General features: G+C 63.1%; 3 protein-coding genes across 6 annotated transcripts in view; 1 reads left to right on the top strand and 2 right to left on the bottom strand.

Moving 5' to 3' along the window:
• Positions 1–3,595: 3,595 nt before the first annotated feature.
• On the bottom strand, positions 3,596–14,408 carry AMT (aminomethyltransferase). Of its 2 annotated transcripts, XM_073645191.1 has the most exons (9): positions 14,246–14,408; positions 9,689–9,859; positions 9,524–9,604; positions 6,721–6,852; positions 6,578–6,650; positions 5,858–6,003; positions 5,529–5,709; positions 5,300–5,455; positions 3,596–4,897 (listed from the first exon to the last, which is right to left on the bottom strand). In XM_073645191.1, the coding sequence occupies exons 1-9, from the start codon at positions 14,318–14,320 to the stop codon at positions 4,719–4,721; spliced, it is 1,194 nt and encodes a 397-aa protein (XP_073501292.1). In that variant the 5' UTR covers positions 14,321–14,408; the 3' UTR covers positions 3,596–4,718. The 2 variants fall into 2 exon arrangements, with proteins under 2 accessions (XP_073501292.1, XP_073501291.1); XM_073645190.1 differs by lacking the exon at positions 6,721–6,852.
• Positions 14,409–16,059: 1,651 nt separating this feature from the next.
• Positions 16,060–19,292, bottom strand: NICN1 (nicolin 1, tubulin polyglutamylase complex subunit). Of its 3 annotated transcripts, none has more exons than XR_012247695.1 (7): positions 18,725–19,288; positions 18,405–18,552; positions 17,511–17,693; positions 17,174–17,287; positions 16,738–16,895; positions 16,453–16,557; positions 16,060–16,315 (listed from the first exon to the last, which is right to left on the bottom strand). XR_012247695.1 is itself a non-coding variant. In XM_073642809.1 (7 exons), the coding sequence occupies exons 1-7, from the start codon at positions 18,727–18,729 to the stop codon at positions 16,274–16,276; spliced, it is 666 nt and encodes a 221-aa protein (XP_073498910.1). In that variant the 5' UTR covers positions 18,730–19,292; the 3' UTR covers positions 16,060–16,273. The 3 variants fall into 3 exon arrangements, 2 of the variants coding, with proteins under 2 accessions (XP_073498910.1, XP_073498909.1); XM_073642809.1 differs by having other exon boundaries at positions 16,738–16,809; positions 18,405–18,549; positions 18,725–19,292; XM_073642808.1 differs by having other exon boundaries at positions 16,738–16,809; positions 18,725–19,286.
• APEH (acylaminoacyl-peptide hydrolase) overlaps positions 18,768–19,945 on the top strand; it is a 16,581-nt gene continuing 15,403 nt past the window's right edge. The window contains exon 1 of the mRNA XM_073645309.1: positions 18,768–18,867. Within this exon, the coding sequence (XP_073501410.1) occupies positions 18,768–18,867 (100 nt within the window). The remainder of the gene's footprint in view (positions 18,868–19,945) is intronic.

Raw genomic sequence — 19,945 nt, 5'->3', positions numbered from 1 at the left:
GCAGTGATATCACTTATAGACCTCTACGGGAGAGCTGTGGGCATGCTCTTTACAGGCAGTGATATCACTTATAGACCTCTATGGGAGAGCAGTGGGCATGCTCTTTACAGGCAGTGATATCACTTATAGACCTCTACGGGAGAGCTGTGGGCATGCTCTTTATAGGCAGTGATATCACTTATAGACCTCTACGGGAGAGCAGTGGGCATGCTCTGTACAGGCAGTGATATCACTTATAGACCTCTACGGGAGAGCAGTGGGCATGCTCTTTACAGGCAGTGATATCACTTATAGACCTCTACGGGAGAGCAGTGGGCATGCTCTGTACAGGCAGTGATATCACTTATAGACCTCTACGGGAGAGCAGTGGGCATGCTCTGTACAGGTAGTGACATAACCTATAGACCTCTACGGGAGAGCAGTGGGCATGCTCTGTACAGGCAGTGATATCAGTTATAGACCTCTACGGGAGAGCAGTGGGCATGCTCTGTACAGGTAGTGACATCACCTATAGACCTCTACGGGAGAGCAGTGGGCATGCTCTGTACAGGTAGTGACATCACCTATAGACCTCTACGGGAGAGCAGTGGGCATGCTCTGTACAGGCAGTGACATCACCTATAGACCTCTACGGGAGAGCAGTGGGCATGCTCTGTACAGGTAGTGACATCACCTATAGACCTCTACGGGAGAGCAGTGGGCATGCTCTGTACAGGTAGTGACATCACCTATAGACCTCTACGGGAGAGCAGTGGGCGTGCTCTGTACAGGTAGTGACATCACCTATAGACCTCTACGGGAGAGCAGTGGGCATGGTCTGTACAGGTAGTGATATCACTTATAGACCTCTACGGGAGAGCAGTGGGCATGCTCTGTACAGGTAGTGACATCACCTATAGACCTCTACGGGAGAGCAGTGGGCATGCTCTGTACAGGCAGTGACATCACCTATAGACCTCTACGGGAGAGCAGTGGGCATGCTCTGTACAGGCAGTGACATCACCTATAGACCTCTACGGGAGAGCAGTGGGCATGCTCTGTACAGGTAGTGACATCACTTATAGACCTCTACGGGAGAGCAGTGGGCATGCTCTGTACAGGCAGTGATATCACTTATAGACCTCTACGGGAGAGCAGTGGGCATGCTCTGTACAGGTAGTGACATCACCTATAGACCTCTACGGGAGAGCAGTGGGCATGCTCTGTACAGGCAGTGACATCACCTATAGACCTCTACGGGAGAGCAGTGGGCATGCTCTGTACAGGTAGTGACATCACCTATAGACCTCTATGGGAGAGCAGTGGGCGTGCTCTGTACAGGTAGTGACATCACCTATAGACCTCTACGGGAGAGCAGTGGGCATGCTCTGTACAGGCAGTGACATCACCTATAGACGTCTACGGGAGAGCAGTGGGCATGCTCTGTACAGGTAGTGACATCACCTATAGACCTCTACGGGAGAGCAGTGGGCGTGCTCTGTACAGGTAGTGACATCACCTATAGACCTCTACGGGAGAGCAGTGGGCGTGCTCTGTACAGGCAGTGATATCACTTATAGACCTCTACGGGAGAGCAGTGGGCATGCTCTGTACAGGCAGTGATATCACTTATAGACCTCTACGGGAGAGCAGTGGGCATGCTCTGTACAGGCAGTGATATCACTTATAGACCTCTACGGGAGAGCAGTGGGCATGCTCTTTACAGGTAGTGATATCACCTATAGACCTCTACGGGAGAGCAGTGGGCATGCTCTGTACAGGCAGTGATATCACTTATAGACCTCTACGGGAGAGCAGTGGGCATGCTCTGTACAGGCAGTGATATCACTTATAGACCTCTACGGGAGAGCAGTGGGCATGCTCTTTACAGGTAGTGATATCACCAATAGACCTCTACGGGAGATCAGTGGGCATGCTCTGTACAGGCAGTGATATCAGTTATAGACCTCTACGGGAGAGCAGTGGGCATGCTCTGTACAGGCAGTGATATCACTTATAGACCTCTACGGGAGAGCAGTGGGCATGCTCTGTACAGGCAGTGATATCACTTATAGACCTCTACGGGAGAGCAGTGGGCATGCTCTGTACAGGCAGTGATATCGCTTATAGACCTCTACGGGAGAGCAGTGGGCATGCTCTGTACAGGTAGTGACAACCTATAGACCTCTACGGGAGAGCAGTGGGCATGCTCTGTACAGGCAGTGATATCACTTATAGACCTCTACGGGAGAGCAGTGGGCATGCTCTGTACAGGCAGTGATATCACTTATAGACCTCTACGGGAGAGCAGTGGACATGCTCTGTACAGGTAGTGACATAACCTATAGACCTCTACGGGAGAGCAGTGGGCATGCTCTGTACAGGCAGTGATATCACTTATAGACCTCTACGGGAGGGCAGTGGGCATGCTCTGTACAGGCAGTGATATCACTTATAGACCTCTACGGGAGGGCAGTGGGCATGCTCTGTACAGGTAGTGATATCACTTATAGACCTCTACGGGAGAGCAGTGAGCATGCTCTGTACAGGTAGTGATATCACTTATAGACCTCTACGGGAGAGCAGTGGGCATGCTCTTTACAGGCAGTGATATCACTTATAGACCTCTACGGGAGAGCTGTGGGCATGCTCTTTACAGGCAGTGATATCACTTATAGACCTCTACGGGAGAGCAGTGGGCATGCTCTGTACAGGCAGTGATATCACTTATAGACCTCTATGGGAGAGCAGTGGGCATGCTCTTTACAGGTAGTGATATCACCAATAGACCTCTACGGGAGAGCTGTGGGCATGCTCTTTACAGGCAGTGATATCACTTATAGACCTCTACGGGAGAGCAGTGGGCATGCTCTTTACAGGCAGTGATATCACCAATAGACCTCTACGGGAGATCAGTGGGCATGCTCTGTACAGGCAGTGATATCAGTTATAGACCTCTACGGGAGAGCAGTGGGCATGCTCTGTACAGGCAGTGACATCACCTATAGACCTCTACGGGAGAGCAGTGGGCATGCTCTGTACAGGTAGTGACATCACCTTTAGACCTCTATGGGAGAGCAGTGGGCGTGCTCTGTACAGGTAGTGACATCACCTATAGACCTCTACGGGAGAGCAGTGGGCATGCTCTGTACAGGCAGTGACATCACCTATAGACGTCTACGGGAGAGCAGTGGGCATGCTCTGTACAGGCAGTGACATCACCTATAGACCTCTACGGGAGAGCAGTGGGCGTGCTCTGTACAGGTAGTGACATCACCTATAGACCTCTACGGGAGAGCATCTGGGGTGGACCGACACTTTATCACTTGTCCACCCGCGTCAAATTTCCATTAACAGAGGCATTGATGTCCTGCAGCTTCCGGGCTGCAATCCCCCAGCATGCCGTTCTGTGTCAGCGCTGCCAATGGGAAGGTCTGCGCAGACTTATAGCAGTAGCAGAGTGAGCGCAGCTCTGGGGTATAATGCAGGTGTGGCTGAGCCCCCGGTTCTGTAGATTATAAGGTGGGGGCGGGGTCACGCTCCACTCCGCCCCCTGGATGGGAGGTTCTATCCTGGCCCCTTCCCGGTGATGACATCATGAAGACGTAGCCGGGAGCCCAGAATGCAGATTTTATTGTTAGTGTTCACAGCTACGAGCGGCAGCCCCATGTAAGAGAAGCCCCAGTCCCGGGTGATGAGGCTTCTCCGGTGGGGGAGGGGCGGCCATACTGGCGCTCGGCCTACTCATATTTTGTGGCTCGGTCTGACTTTGGCGCAGAGAATGGCGAGATGGAGAGCGACCCCCGCACACGGCCCCCGATACACAGGGGGTAGAAAGAGGGAGGGGCCGAAGGTGAGGGCGGCGCCCTCAGCAACCAATCAGGATGCTGGTCTAATTATTTAAAGGGAACCTGTCACATTTGTCACTGAAAAAAAATACCAATTTATTCAGCGACTGCGCAGCTTTCCTCACATCGTTATGTAACCCCCAACTTCCCATGGAGACCCCCGAATAAAACATTTTCATTTTTCCCATGCGGTAGTCTAATCGGTGCAGTGGGCGTGGCTTCGGACTCCTCTTCCCCGGCCGCTGCTCATCATCCTCATCGCCGTGAGAAATCTTGCTCCTGCGCCGACAAATCGCGTCTCGCGCTTCGGAGTACGCCGGGCCCAACCGCGGGCAGAGCCGACAATCACGTGCGCAGGCACGCATCTCTCCGGCTCACGCACCGGAAGGGTTTGGCGGCCATTGCTGTGCGCGCCTGTATTTCAGCTTTGCCCGCGGTTGGGCCCGGCGTACTCCGCAGGGGAGTCCGAAGCCACGCCCATCAGACCGGACTGATTAGAATACAACGCGGGAGAAACTAAAAGGTTTTTCGGGGGTCTTCAGGGTAAGTCGGGGGGGGGGGTTACATAAGGATTTGCGGGAAGCTGCGCAGTTGCTGAATTGAGATCTGTGACAGGTTCCCTTTAATGGAAGTGGCGATTCTGATTGGTTTGGCGGAGAGTATTTACATAGGACTGCGCCCGGCGGGATCTTGGATCATAGCCGTCATCGTCCACAGCAATTAGTGGTCACAGTATTACCCAGTTTGGGGCCCGGGGCCCCTGGAATGGCTGACAGGCTTGGCACTTTACAGTCCCTGAGAAGTGACATTGGGGAGTGGGGCCCTGAGTACAGCAGGGCCACAGTCGGGGGGATCCACGTGACGGGGGTCCTGCTACTCAGGGGTGGGGGGTCACTTTATATTATAATATTTTGATGGCAGGAACGGCATCTTGCAGGTCGCGCCGTCCACCATTTTTCTCCGGACGTCCAGGTGCAGAGCTGTTCCAGGTTTGGCGAACTCCGGCTCCACGTATCCCATCGCCACGTTTACCCGTAAGGAGGGGGAGGGGCAGCCGCTGGTCACCTCACCTGCAGAGAGGAAACGGTTAAAGGGGTCATCCAACTTCTGTCTCTTATGGGGGCGACGAACTTAGCGAGATGTCACAGCTAACATCCTGCGAGTTCTGCCGACCACAGAGACGCATCAGCAGCGTCTCCTGCGCTCTGTCCAGGGGGCAACACTGTGACAGCCGGCCCCCCGCAGCTCCGCCGACCATCGGGCGGCAGCGCCCCCATACACATTACAGGGCCTGCCAATACCGGCGGAAGGGTGAAGATTTGTCAATCAGCAACGGGAGCCGCTCGTGACCGTCCTGGACCCCGGTAACGGTGGGAACTAAAGGGACAGTGTCAGGCTGGAGACCCCAGAATGAGTGACAGCCGGCACCCCTCGTCAGCACCCTAACAGACGACGCCCCCACCTGCACTCACCAATGACGCGCCCCTCCAGGTTCAGGATGGGCGTGTGCTGGCGGGCGGGCGGCCCCGTAGACGACAGCCCCACACGTTTCCGCGTCACCCTTCCTTTAATCTGCGGCACGATGATGGCGGCTCCAGGGAAATCCATGGCGGCTCTGCGGCGTTTCCCTATGAGAGTAGGGGATCATTACACTGTGGTCAGCTCACATCCCTATGACAACACTGATGAGCCCTCACCCACCGATTGTCCACACCAGACTGGCCTCCACCGGGTTGGTGGTCTCATCAATGTCATTGCCGTATAGGCAGAGGCCGGCCTCCAGGCGCAGGCTGTCCCGGGCCGCCAGACCCGCCAGCTTCACCTCCGCGCTCTGCAGGAGCCTCTCCGCCAACTCCACCGCTCTGTGACCGGGCACCGAGATCTGCCGAGACATGGAAGCCATGATGGGTCCGCTCCTGACATACTCTGTGCTGCAGTGACCTCTGCTCCTTCCACTATGTCACCTCCCCCTAGGTCAGCAGACTCCGCTCCTGACATTCTCTGTGCTGCTGGGGGTGCAGCCCACCTACCTCCACCCCGTCCTCCCCCGTGTACCCGCACCGGGTCACTCTGCAGCCAGAGATCCCGAACACTGTGGTGGTGACGCCGGTCATGAAGGTCAGCCGGGAGAGGTCATCACTCAGCCCAGGGCGGAGGACCTCAGCGGTGGAGGGTCCTGGAGACAAAGAATGAGGATTCAAACTCCAGTCAGGCTGTGGAGCCGGCGGCAGGGAGGGGCCCGAGCGGCAGTAGGGGGCAACGCACATCATCACCCCTCCCCCCGCACAGCATGGCGGCAGGGAGGGGCCCGAGCGGCAGTAGGGGGCAACGCACATCATCACCCCTCCCCCCGCACAGCATGGCGGCAGGGAGGGGCCGAGCAGCAGTAGGGGGCAACGCACATCATCACCCCTCCCCCACACAGCACGGTGGCAGGGAGGGGCCGAGCAGCAGTAGGGGGCAACGCACATCACCCCTCCCCCGCACAGCATGGTGGCAAGGAGGGACCCGAGCAGTGGTAGGGGGAGGGGGGGGGGGGGGGGTAGCACACATCATCACCCCTCCCCCGCACAGCATGGTGGCAGGGAGGGACCCGAGCAGTGGTAGGGGGAGGGGGGGGGGGGGGGTAGCACACATCATCACCCCTCCCCCGCATAGCACGGTGGCAGGGAGGGGCCCGATCAGCAGTAGGGGGCAGCGCATATCACCCCTCCCCCGCACAGCACGGCAGCCGCACAGCGGGACGTCACCTTGTAGAGCCAGGAGAGCGCAGTCCACGGGCTCCAGCGCCACGTCCCGTCCACGGAAATCTTGCAGCTTGTTCTGATGGAGGCACAAAGACAGATGAGGCTCCCGTCACCAGGGCTGCCACCACCAAGATGGAGGCCGTTACCTGCAAGTGGGCGGAGTCTTTCTCAGCGCAGCCGGCGTTGGACACAACATAGAGGAAACCGTCTGAGGAGTTATTCACGATCAAGTCATCAATGATCCCCCCGCCATCATTAGTGAAGAGTGACAGCGACCCCTGCAGAGAACGCAGGCATCAGCACCCGGACAACCTGCCTCTGCAGTGTGAGGCGTCAGCCCCCCCCCCCCCCCTGCTGGTGACATCACAGGTGTGTGTGTGAGGCGTCAGCCCCCCCCCCCCGCTGGTGACATCACAGGTGTGTGTGTGAGGCGTCAGCCCCCCCCCGCTGGTGACATCACAGGTGTGTGTGTGAGGCGTCAGCCCCCCCCCAGCTGGTGACATCACAGGTGTGTGTGTGAGGCGTCAGCCCCCCCCCCTGCTGGTGACATCACAGGTGTGTGTGTGAGGCGTCAGCCCCCCCCCCCTGCTGGTGACATCACAGGTGTCTGTGTGAGGCGTCAGCCCCCCCCCCCTGCTGGTGACATCACAGGTGTGTGTGTGAGGCGTCAGCCCCCCCCCCTGCTGGTGACATCACAGGTGTGTGTGTGAGGCGTCAGCCCCCCCCTGCTGGTGACATCACAGGTGTGTGTGTGAGGCGTCAGCCCCCCCCCCCCTGCTGGTGACATCACAGGTGTGTGTGTGAGGCGTCAGCCCCCCCCCCCTGCTGGTGACATCACAGGTGTGTGTGTGAGGCGTCAGCCCCCCCCCTGCTGGTGACATCACCGGTGTGTGTGTGAGGCGTCAGCCCCCCCCCTGCTGGTGACATCACAGGTGTGTGTGTGAGGCGTCAGCCCCCCCCCTGCTGGTGACATCACCGGTGTGTGTGTGTGAGGTGTCAGCCCCCCCCCTGCTGGTGACATCACCGGTGTGTGTGTGTGAGGTGTCAGCCCCCCCCCTGCTGGTGACATCACCGGTGTGTGTGTGAGGTGTCAGCCCCCCCCCTGCTGGTGACATCACCGGTGTGTGTGTGAGGCGTCAGCCCCCCCCCTGCTGGTGACATCACAGGTGTGTGTGTGAGGCGTCAGCCCCCCCCCCTGCTGGTGACATCACAGGTGTGTGTGTGAGGCGTCAGCCCCCCCCCCTGCTGGTGACATCACAGGTGTGTGTGTGAGGCGTCAGCCCCCCCCCTGCTGGTGACATCACAGGTGTGTGTGTGAGGTGTCAACCCCCCCCCTGCTGGTGACATCACCGGTGTGTGTGTGAGGCGTCAGCCCCCCCCCTGCTGGTGACATCACCGGTGTGTGTGTGAGGCGTCAGCCCCCCCCCCTGCTGGTGACATCACCGGTGTGTGTGTGAGGCGTCAGCCCCCCCCCCTGCTGGTGACATCACCGGTGTGTGTGTGAGGCGTCAGCCCCCCCCCCTGCTGGTGACATCACCGGTGTGTGTGTGAGGCGTCAGCCCCCCCCCCTGCTGGTGACATCACCGGTGTGTGTGTGAGGCGTCAGCCCCCCCCCCTGCTGGTGACATCACAGGTGTGTGTGTGAGGTGGCAGCCCCCCCCCTGCTGGTGACATCACAGGTGTGTGTGTGTGAGGCGTCAGCCCCCCCCCGCTGGTGACATCACAGGTGTGTGTGTGAGGCGTCAGCCCCCCCCCCCGCTGGTGACATCACAGGTGTGTGTGTGAGGCGTCAGCCCCCCCCCCCCTGCTGGTGACATCACAGGTGTGTGTGTGAGGCGTCAGCCCCCCCCCCCTGCTGGTGACATCACAGGTGTGTGTGTGTGAGGCGTCAGCCCCCCCCCTGCTGGTGACATCACAGGTGTGTGTGTGAGGTGTCAGCGCCCCCCCCTGCTGGTGACATCACAGGTGTGTGTGTGAGGCGTCAGCCCCCCCCCCTGCTGGTGACATCACAGGTGTGTGTGTGAGGCGTCAGCCCCCCCCCCCCCCTGCTGGTGACATCACAGGTGTGTGTGTGAGGCGTCAGCCCCCCCCCCCCCTGCTGGTGACATCACAGGTGTGTGTGTGAGGCGTCAGCCCCCCCCCTGCTGGTGACATCACCGGTGTGTGTGTGAGGCGTCAGCCCCCCCCTTGCTGGTGACATCACAGGTGTGTGTGTGAGGCGTCAGCCCCCCCCTTGCTGGTGACATCACAGGTGTGTGTGTGAGGCGTCAGCCCCCCCCTTGCTGGTGACATCACAGGTGTGTGTGTGAGGCGTCAGCCCCCGGCCCCTGCTGGTGACATCACAGGTGTGTGTGTGAGGCGTCAGCCCCCGGCCCCTGCTGGTGACATCACAGGTGTGTGTGTGAGGCGTCAGCCCCTCCCCTGCTGGTGACATCACAGGTGTGTGTGTGAGGCGTCAGCCCCCCCCTGCTGGTGACATCACAGGTGTGTGTGTGAGGCGTCAGCCCCTCCCCTGCTGGTGACATCACAGGTGTGTGTGTGAGGCGTCAGCCCCCCCCCTTGCTGGTGACATCACAGGTGTGTGTGTGAGGCGTCAGCCCCCCCCCCTGCTGGTGACATCACAGGTGTGTGTGTGAGGCGTCAGCCCCCCCCTGCTGGTGACATCACCGGTGTGTGTGTGAGGCGTCAGCCCCCCCCCCTGCTGGTGACATCACCGGTGTGTGTGAGGCGTCAGCCCCCCCCCCCTGCTGGTGACATCACCGGTGTGTGTGTGAGGCGTCAGCCCCCCCCCCTGCTGGTGACATCACCGGTGTGTGTGTGAGGTGGCAGCCCCCCCCCTGCTGGTGACATCACAGGTGTGTGTGTGAGGCGTCAGCCCCCCCCCTGCTGGTGACATCACAGGTGTGTGAGGGGTCAGCTCCCCCGCCCCCTGCTGGTGACATCACTTGCCTGGTTTGGCCGCAGTTCCGCGATGTCACCGACTACGAGACTTTCTATGAAGGCGACACGATCCTTCCCGTGGATCCGGGTCTGAGGAGAGACATGCAGTGAGGGGGCAGACGTGTGGTGAGGGGGGCACACGTCACCCGCTGCCCGTTATCATCGCAGCTTTACCTGCAGCATGTGAGAGACGTCAAACAGCGAGCAGTGCCGGCGGGTGTGCAGGTGCGAGGCCACGTGACCCTCCGCGTACTGCAGCGGGAGGCTCCAGCCGCAGAACTCCACCATCCGGCCGCCGTGGGCGCAGTGGAAGTCGTAGAGCGCGGTGCGGCGGGGCCCGGCCCCCTGCGGATAGAAGACAGCGGAGGGTTATATACAGCGCAGCACGGAGGAAAGCAAGCGGCCTGACACCCCTCCCCCCAGAGCGGCCCAGGCACCCCTCCCCCTTCCCCCCAGAGCGGCCAGACACCCCTTCCCTCCCTTCCCCCACAGAGCGGCCAGGCACCCCTTCCCTCCCTTCCCCCACAGAGCGGCCAGGCACCCCTTCCCTCCCTTCCCCCCCAGAGCGGCCAGGCACCCCTTCCCTCCCTCCCCCCCCAGAGCGGCCAGGCACCCCTTCCCTCCCTCCCCCCCCAGAGCGGCCAGGCACCCCTTCCCTCCCTCCCCCCCCAGAGCGGCCAGGCACCCCTTCCCCCCCAGAGCGGCCAGGCACCCCTTCCCTCCCTTCCACCCCAGAGCGGCCAGGCACCCCTTCCCCCACAGAGCGGCCAAACACCCCTTCCCCCACAGAGCGGCCAAACACCCCTTCCCCCACAGAGCGGCCAGACACCCCTTCCCTCCCTTCCCCCCCAGAGCGGCCAGGCACCCCTTCCCTCCCTTCCCCCCCAGAGCGGCCAGGCACCCCTTCCCTCCCTTCCCCCCCAGAGCGGCCAGGCACCCCTTCCCTCCCTTCCCCCCCAGAGCGGCCAGGCACCCCTTCCCTCCCTTCCCCCACAGAGCGGCCAGACACCCCTTCCCTCCCTTCCCCCACAGAGCGGCCAGACACCCCTTCCCCCCCCAGAGCGGCCAGGCACCCCTTCCCTCCCCACCCCCAGAGCAACCAGACACCCCTTCCCCCCCAGAGCGGCCAGTCACCCCTTCCCCCCAGAGCGGCCAGACACCCCTTCCCTCCCTCCCCCCCCAGAGCGGCCAGACACCCCTTCCCTCCCCCCCCCCCCAGAGCGGCCAGGCACCCCTTCCCTCCCCCCCCCCAGAGCGACCAGACACCCCTTCCCCCCCAGAGCGGCCAGTCACCCCTTCCCTCCCAGAGCGGCCAGGCACCCCTTCCCTCCCAGAGCGGCCAGGCACCCCTTCCCTCCCAGAGCGGCCAGGCACCCCTTCCCCCCCCCCCCCCCAGAGCGGCCAGACACCCCTTCCCCCATAGAGCGGCCAGTCACCCCTTCCCTCCCTTCCCCCCCAGAGCGGCCAGGCACCCCTTCCCTCCCCACCCCCAGAGCGACCAGACACCCCTTCCCCCCCAGAGCGGCCAGGCACCCCTTCCCTCCCCACCCCCAGAGCGACCAGACACCCCTTCCCCCCCAGAGCGACCAGACACCCCTTCCCCCCCCAGAGCGGCCAGGCACCCCTTCCCTCCCAGAGCGGCCAGGCACCCCTTCCCTCCCTTCCCCCCCAGAGCGGCCAGACACCCCTTCCCCCCCAGAGCGGCCAGGCACCCCTTCCCTCCCTCCCCCCCCCAGAGCGACCAGACACCCCTTCCCCCCCAGAGCGGCCAGTCACCCCTTCCCCCCCCCCCCCCCAGAGCGGCCAGACACCTCTTCCCCCCCAGAGCGGCCAGGCACCCCTTCCCTCCCCCCCTCCCAGAGCGACCAGACACCCCTTCCCCCCCCAGAGCGGCCAGGCACCCCTTCCCTCCCTTCCCCCCCAGAGCGGCCAGGCACCCCTTCCCTCCCCACCCCCAGAGCGACCAGACACCCCTTCCCCCCCAGAGCGGCCAGACACCCCTTCCCTTCCCTCCCTCCCCCCCCCCCCCCCCCCAAGAGCGGCCAGGCACCCCTTCCCTCCCCATCCCCAGAGCGACCAGACACCCCTTCCCCCCCAGAGCGGCCAGTCACCCCTTCCCCCCCAGAGCGGCCAGACACCCCTTCCCTCCCTCCCCCCCCCCCCAGAGCGGCCAGACACCCCTTCCCTCCCTCCCCCCCAGAGCGGCCAGACACCCCTTACCCTCCCTCCCCCCCAGAGCGGCCAGGCACCCCTTCCCTCCCCCCCCCCCAGAGCGACCAGACACCCCTTCCCCCCCAGAGCGGCCAGTCACCCCTCCCCCCCCCCAGAGTGGCCAGACACCCCTTCCCTCCCCCCCCCCCCAGAGCGACCAGACACCCCTTCCCCCCCAGAGCGGCCAGTCACCCCTTCCCCCCCAGAGCGGCCAGACACCCCTTCCCTCCCTCCACCCCCCCCAGAGCGGCCAGACACCCCTTCCCCCCCCCCCCCCAGAGCGGCCAGGCACCCCTTTCCTCCCTCCCCCCCCCCCCCAGAGCGGCCAGACACCCCTTCCCTCCCCCCACAGAGCGGCCAGGCACCCCTTCCCTTCCCCCCCAGAGCAGCCAGGCACCACTCCCCCCTCCCACACCCCTTCCCTCCACCCCCCCCCCCCAGAGCGGCTAGACACCCCTTCCCCCCCAGAGCGGCCAGGCACCCCTTCCCTCCCTTCCCCCCCAGAGCAGCCAGGCACCCCTTCCCCCCCAGAGCGGCCAGGCACCCCTTCCATCCCCCCCCCCCCAGAGCGACCAGACACCCCTTCCCCCCCAGAGCGGCCAGGCACCCCTTCCCTCCCTTCCCCCACAGAGCGGCCAGGCACCCCTTCCCTCCCCCCCCCCAGAGCGACCAGACACCCCTTCCCCCCCCAGAGCGGCCAGTCACCCCTTCCCTCCCAGAGCGGCCAGACACCCCTTCCCTCCCCCCCCCCCCAGAGCGGCCAGACACCCCTTCCCTCCCTCCCCCCCCCCCCAGAGCGGCCAAACACCCCTTCCCTCCCTCCCCCCCCCAGAGCGGCCAGACACCCCTTCCCTCCCTTTCCCCCCAGAGCAGCCAGACACCCCCCCCCCCCCCCCCCCAGAGCGGCCAGGAACCCCTTCCCTTCCTCCCCAGAGCAGCCAGGCACCACTCCCCCCTCCCACACCCCTTCCCTCCACCCCCCTCCCCAGAGCGACCAGATACCCCTTCCCCCCAGAGCGGCCAGGCACCCCTTCCCCCCAAGAGCGGCCAGTCACCCCTTCCCTCCCTTCCCCCCCAGAGCGGCCAGACACCCCTTCCCTCCCTTCCCCCCCAGAGCGGCCAGGCACCCCTGCCCTCCCTTCCCCCCCAGAGCGGCCAGACACCCCTTCCCTCCCTCCCCCCCCCCCCAGAGCGGCCAGTCACCCCTTCCCCCCCAGAGCGGCCAGGCACCCCTTCCCCCCCCCCAGAGCGGCCAGACACCCCTTCCCTCCCTCCCCCCCCCAGAGCGACCAGTCACCCCTTCCCTCCCTCCCCCCCCAGAGCGACCAGTCACCCCTTCCCTCCCAGAGCGGCCAGGCACCCCTTCCCTCCCCCCCCCAGAGCGGCCAGACACCCCTTCCCCCATAGAGCGGCCAGACACCCCTTCCCTCCCCCCCCCCCCCAGAGCGGCCAGACACCCCTTCCCTCCCTCCCCAGAGCGGCCAGACACCCCTTCCCCCCCAGAGCGGCCAGGCACCCCTTCCCTCCCCCCCCCCCAGAGCGGCCAGACACCCCTTCCCCCCCCCCCCCCAGAGCGGCCAGACACCCCTTCCCCCCCCCCCCAGAGCGGCCAGACACCCCTTCCCCCCCCCCAGAGCGGCCAGACACCCCTTCCCCCCCAGAGCGGCCAGGCACCCCTTCCCTCCCCCCCCCAGAGCGGCCAGACACCCCTTCCCTCCCTCCCCCCCCCCCAGAGTGACCAGACACCCCTTCCCCCCAGAGCGGCCAGGCACCCCTTCCCTCCCCCCCCCCCCCCAGAGCGGCCAGACACCCCTTCCCTCCCCCCCCCCCAGAGCGGCCAGTCACCCCTTCCCCCCCAGAGCGGCCAGGCACCCCTTCCCTCCCTTCCCCCCCAGAGCGGCCAGGCACCCCTTCCCTCCCTTCCCCCCCAGAGCGGCCAGGCACCCCTTCCCTCCCTTCCCCCCCAGAGCGGCCAGACACCCCTTCCCTCCCTTCCCCCACAGAGCGGCCAGGCACCCCTTCCCTCCCTTCCCCCCCAGAGCGGCCCAGGCACCCCTTCCCTCCCTTCCCCCCCAGAGCGGCCAGGCACCCCTTCCCTCCCTTCCCCCCAGAGCGGCCAGACACCCCTTCCCTCCCTTCCCCCACAGAGCGGCCAGGCACCCCTTCCCTCCCTTCCCCCCCAGAGCGGCCAGACACCCCTTCTCTCCCTTCCCCCCCAGAGCGGCCAGACACCCCTTCTCTCCCTTCCCCCACAGAGCGGCCAGGCACCCCTTCCCCCCCACCTCACCACCGAGGACAAAGTCCAACAGCCGCGAGGTGCGACCTCCGCCCACAGCCAGAAGAGCGCAGCAAAGAGGAAAGACGTGAACGCCCCGCCTCCTCTACACTGACCCCGCCCCCGAGCTCCGGTGACTGCTCGGCTCTGCCGTCTGACCTCGGTGGATGAGCATCCGGCATACACTGCGGCGTCACCTGAGAGACATGACATCCGCCTCCTCCCCCCTGCGATGTCCCCGATACCTGGTCCCCGCTGTAGCTCCGCTCCTGCCCCCCGGACCTCCGGAGCCGCGCACTGATCGCCCGCAGCCAGCGCATCGCGTCCGCTCACAGTCACCAGAGCAGTAGTCTACTCCACGAACACGCCTCCATCACCAAGTACGCATGCGCATACCGCGCCTCCGTCATAAGCCAATAAGCTACAGTGACCCGCGCATGCGTGGAAGATGTCAGGTGCCAGAGTCTTGTTAGAGCTCCCCCGTGCGGCCAAAAGCTAGAGAGCTGACAGAAGCCTGCGCGGCACACGTCCACTCCGCGCGCCGCTCACTGACCGAGAGACCCGTCTGCCTACCGGGCCGCTGACTTCACAGTTTATGTTTTGTGTAAAGTTAATAAAAAATCCTGGACAGAAAGTATTAATTTATTATGCCCCTATGATCAGTACAGGCGGCTCTGCCCCCTATAATCGGCATACCTCCCAACTTTTGAAGAAGAGCAGGAGGGGCAGATAATGCAGCAAATTTTGGCCACGCTCCTGGCCCCACCCCAAGTCTATTTACCATTTCTTTCTCCCCTGGCAATAGGAGTTATCAGAGGGGCACCAGTAATGAGGGGCACCTCACCCCCAATCCTGGTATGCGTGGCCCCCCTCACCCCCAATCCTGGTATGCGTGGCCCCCCTCATCCCCAATCCTGGTATGCGTGGCCCCCCTCACCCCCAATCCTGGTATGCATGGCACCCCTCATCCCTATCCTGGTATGCATGGCACCCCTCATCCCCAATCCTGGTATGCATGGCACCCCTCATCACCAATCCTGGTATGCATGGCACCCCTCATCCCCAATCCTAGTATGCGTGGCCCCCCTCATCCCCAATCCTGGTATGCGTGGCCCCCCTCATCCCCAATCCTGGTATGCGTGGCCCCCCTCATCCCCAATCCTGGTATGCGTGGCCCCCCTCATCCCCAATCCTGGTATGCGTGGCCCCCCTCATCCCACCAATCCTGGTATGCGTGGCACCCCTCATCCCACCAATCCTGGTATGGATGGCACCACATATTCCTATTCTGGTATGCATGGCCCCCCTCACCCCCAATCCTGGTATACATGGCCCCCCTCACCCCCAATCCTGGTATACATGGCCCCCCTCACCCCCAATCCTGGTATACATGGCCTCCCATCACTGCACACATGAAAAAGTAAACACTTCTACTCCACTTCCTTCCTCCCCTCGGCTCCAGCGCTGCGTCCTGTCTGCATGCAGCTCACCTCAGCATCTGAGCAGCGCATGACGTCACTGCCGTGCGCCCTCAGACGCCGAGGTGAGCTGCGGGGATATTATTCACTCCTCTCCACGCTGGGACTATGGGAGTGGGGAAGAATGAAGTAATTTTTTTAGCAGCAGGCACAACTGGTAGCTGCAGCTGCCGTCTCCTACCTGTGCCCGCTGCTCCATTGCCGCAACCCTCCACAGCTGGAAGAACAGCTGAGCCGTGACCTGGCACGAGACTGAGCCCTCAAAGCGGGACAGTCCTGCCAAAAACAGGATGGTTGGGAGCTGTGAATTGGCGCAGTCTGCTCCAGCCCGTATAATCAGTGGTGGAGGCGGCTCTGCCCCCTATAATCGGTGGTGGAGGCGGCTTTGCCCCCTATAATTAGTGCAGGCAACTTTCTCTGGGCGATGCGAGTGCAGACCTGCCCCAGCCCCAGACAGGATGCTGCTGACCCCCCGGGACACAGGACGCCGCCGCCCCCACCACCCAGTGCACTCGGCCCCTCCAGTGTCGGCAGCACTTCTCTGTGCCTTCACCTCCTAATAATAAGACATAAGACACAGGTGGAATCAGAGGATTTATTTCTGGTGACTCCTGGGGTCCTCACAGTGCAGTCAGGGGCCACAGCCTGCGGGGGAGGGGCCGCTGTTACATGCACAGCTACAAGTGGGATACAAAGTCTGGTGACCCCCAAGGGGCCAAGAGCTCCCGCTTCCAGCAGCGGACAGGCGCGACCTCAGCTGAGGGAGGGGAAGACGTGCGGAGACCCCCGCGGGCGTCACGTGTAGGAGAGAAGGTTTATATCGTAACATCCGTCCACCTGCGGAGACAATGACCAGAGATCAGCACAAAGTGCCATAGCAACCAGCCGCTCCTGCCTGAGCCCCGACTGGTTGCTAGGGGAGACCCCGATCCTTGATTGTGAAGCTCCACATGGCAGCGACCGGCCGTACTCACATCGAACCTCCCGACTGCGGCCGTGCTCTGGGTGGAGCGCATCACCTCCGTCAGCGCCCACATCCGCTGCACCTCGCTGGAAACGCGCTCCGGATCCGGGAGACCCTGGAAAGTGGAAGACGAGTGAGCAGACACCCAAATCCAGGACATCGCCCTGCCCCCGGTAATGCACAAGTGCAGCCCCCATGCACGCTGGGACATGGGCCGGGGGCAATTGTTCAAAATACAGACACCGCAAAGTGCGTACGGTGCAACACCCGTCTCTGCGGCACCGTCCGCCCTCACCTTGTGCAGCTTCTGCAGCTCCTCTCTGGGCGGCAGATGAGACAACCACCAGGAAAACGGCTTCTGTGGACTCTGGGAAGGAAGAGGTTAATACACATGAGGACAATCCCGCCACTTATCCACGTATTTCCAGTGGGTGGTCCTCTCCCCCAATGGTCCTGAAAGAGGAATAATCTTCAGGGCAGTGAGACCTTAACAGAGCCAGGGGCCACACACAGGTGTCATGGCAGCCGGCGTCACTCATTTCTCAGGGTGCTATATCATGGTGTATGGCGTACACAGTGTATGAGCGGCTGCTGCGGCGCCTCATTATTGAGGTCCACACGTACGTCGGTATGGGGCGCAGAAGCAGCTGGGATGGAGCCAGGAGATGTGGCTCCTCCTGCTGCTGCGGACCCCGTCACCTGCAGACCCCGTCACCCGCAGACCCCGTCACCTGTCTGCCAGGGGGATTGATCTGTAATTCTTCCAGGGTAAATGTCAGCCAGACGGGCGATGGCTGCCGCAGGATGAATCGCAGGGCCGTCACGTTATCTGCGTCACACGACATCTGCGAGGACAGAGAGCGTCAGCTGCGACCAGAACAACTACTCCTCCCATCCTCCAACACGACATCTCATTAATAATACGGGGACCATCAGGGGTTAACAGCGATCACCGACACAAGTCTCTGCCATGGAGGATTTCTGGGCAAAATGAAGAAGGTGACAACTGAAGGCAGCAGAGAGCCCATCACCATAGAGCGGCAGACCACGAGGTCCCGGCCCCATCACCTGCTGTCTGCACACGGACACGTAGTCCTGGGACCCCTCCTCCATGTGGGGGTCCGGCATCAGCCGCAGGCTCCTCACGCACGTCCGCCATGTCCGGCTCTTCTTCGTCGCTGTCGGTCGCAACTGCTGGATTTTTACAGTGAGGAAAGCGGTGTAGAAATTCCTGAAGGAAATCGCCCGGACCTGAGAGGGAGAGAAGCAGTAACTGTGCGGGGGGCAACATGGAGGGGCGGGGACACAGGACTGCGCGGAGGGGCGGGGACACAGGACTGCGCGCAGGGGCGACATGGAGGGGCGGGGACACAGGACTGCGCGGGGGTGGCAACACGGGGGAGGGGCGGGGACACAGGACGGCGCAGGGGTGACATGGAGGGGCGGGGACACAGGACGGCGCGGGGGTGACATGGAGGGGCGGGGACACAGGACGGCGCGGGGGTGACATGGAGGGGCGGGGACACAGGACTGCGCGGGGGTGGCGACACGGGGGAGGGGCGGGGACACAGGACGGCGCAGGGGTGACATGGAGGGGCGGGGACACAGGACGGCGCAGGGGTGACATGGAGGGGCGGGGACACAGGACGGCGCAGGGGTGACATGGAGGGGCGGGGACATGGGACGGCGCGGGGGTGACATGGAGGGGCGGGACACGGGACGGCGCGGGGGTGACATGGAGGGGCGGGGACACGGGACGGCGCCGGGGTGGCGACACGGGGGAGGGGCGGGGACACAGGACTGCGCGGGGGTGGCGACACGGGGGAGGGGCGGGGACACGGGACGGCGCGGGGGTGGCGACACGGGGGAGGGGCGGGGACACGGGACTGCGCGGGGGTGGCGACACGGGGGAGGGGCGGGGACACGGGACGGCGCGGTCACATGCCCGGGGCAGACACTCACGTGGCGTGGCGTGGCGGCAGGGAAGGTGACGTCAATGACGCTGACTCCCGGCTCGGACGTCCCATCTCCCACCTGCAGTGGCACCGGTGTCCGGATACTGCACGCGGCGGCCTCCTGGGCCATGGCGGTGACACAGGCTGAGCCGCTGCTGAGAGATGAAGCAGAAGGCTCACCGGACACCGCAGGTCACATTACAGGACAGCAGGAGCCGGCTATGGCCGCTGCCGCTCATCATAGGGCACAATCCCACCTGCTTTGGAGCTGGCAGTGGCCCCTTTCCCTTTGGCCCCAGGTCCGCACACAGCGCCCCGTGCACTCACCTCATTCACTCCTCCTTTGTGGCATCACATTCCCTCATCAAATATGGCGGCGGATGATCTTCACAGCCCTCAAAAAAAACATGGCCGCTACATGTCACCTGACGCAGCGTCCCGTCACATGGAGATAGAGGCTGTCGAGTCACGTGACTAACGACCTGCGCGTAGTCTGCCAAATTTCTCAAACTGTCATGTGCGGCCCCGCCCCCATAGGGGGAGAACCAATCAGTGAAATCAGGAGGAACCACTGTATCTGGGGCGGGGGTGACAGCTGCAGTTGTGCCTCCTCCCCCAGGACGTGTGTACAGATGGCGGCGGCGGCGGCTCAGGTAGGTTCCGCTCCCGGGGGCCACAGTGTGAATGCGGAGCAACAGCCGGGACACAACTACCGGCCTGAGCCACCCGAGAGGAACTACCGCTCCCGCCGCTTGTGGCGCTTCACCAGTGGACTACAAGTCCCAGGGAGCAGCTGTGTAACAGTGCATGGAGGGCGGCGGCGGCCTCGTACGTCTCTCCGGCGAAGAGGCTCCTGACAGCTGAGACTCTGCAGTGTGACGTCAATCATCCTCATCCTCCTCCTCATCCCTCCTCCTCCTCCTCATCCCTCCTCCTCCTCCCTCCCTCCTCTCTCCTCCTCCTCATCTCCTCCTCCTCCCCACTCTCCTCCTCCTCATCTCTCCTCCTCCTCTCCTCCTCCCTTCATCCCTCCTCCTCTCCTCCTCATCTCTCCTCTCCCTCCTCATCTCTCCTCCTCCTCCTCCTCATCCCTCCTCCTCCTCCTCTCCCCCCTCCTCCTCCTCCTCATCCTCCTCCTCCTCATCCTCCTCCTCCTCATCTCTCTTCCTCCTCATCTCTCCTCCTCCTCATCCCTCCTCCTCCTCCTCCTCCTCATCTCTCCTCCTCCTCATCTCTCCTCCTCCTCATCTCTCCTCCTCCTCATCTCTCCTCATCTCTCCTCCTCCTCATCTCTCCTCATCTCTCCTCCTCCTCATCTCTCCTCAGCTCTCCTCCTCCTCATCTCTCCTCATCTCCTCCTCCTCCTCCTCTCTCCCTCTCTCATCTCTCTCTCCTCATCTCTCCTCCTCCTCATCTCTCCTCCTCCTCCTCCTCATCTCTCCTCTCCTCATCTCTTCCTCCTCCTCATCTCCTCTCCTCCTCATCTCTCCTCCTCCTCATCTCTCCTCCTCCTCATCCCTCCTCCTCCTCCTCATCTCTCCTCCTCCT

This window comes from Phyllobates terribilis, unplaced genomic scaffold (genome assembly GCF_046119375.1).
Source record: "Phyllobates terribilis strain yellow unplaced genomic scaffold, ASM4611937v1 Scaffold_8__6_contigs__length_399053987, whole genome shotgun sequence".
NCBI classification, from domain to species: Eukaryota; Metazoa; Chordata; class Amphibia; order Anura; family Dendrobatidae; genus Phyllobates; species Phyllobates terribilis.
The sequence above is the reverse complement of the archived record's forward strand: the minus strand, read 5'-3'. Positions and strand labels throughout refer to the sequence as shown.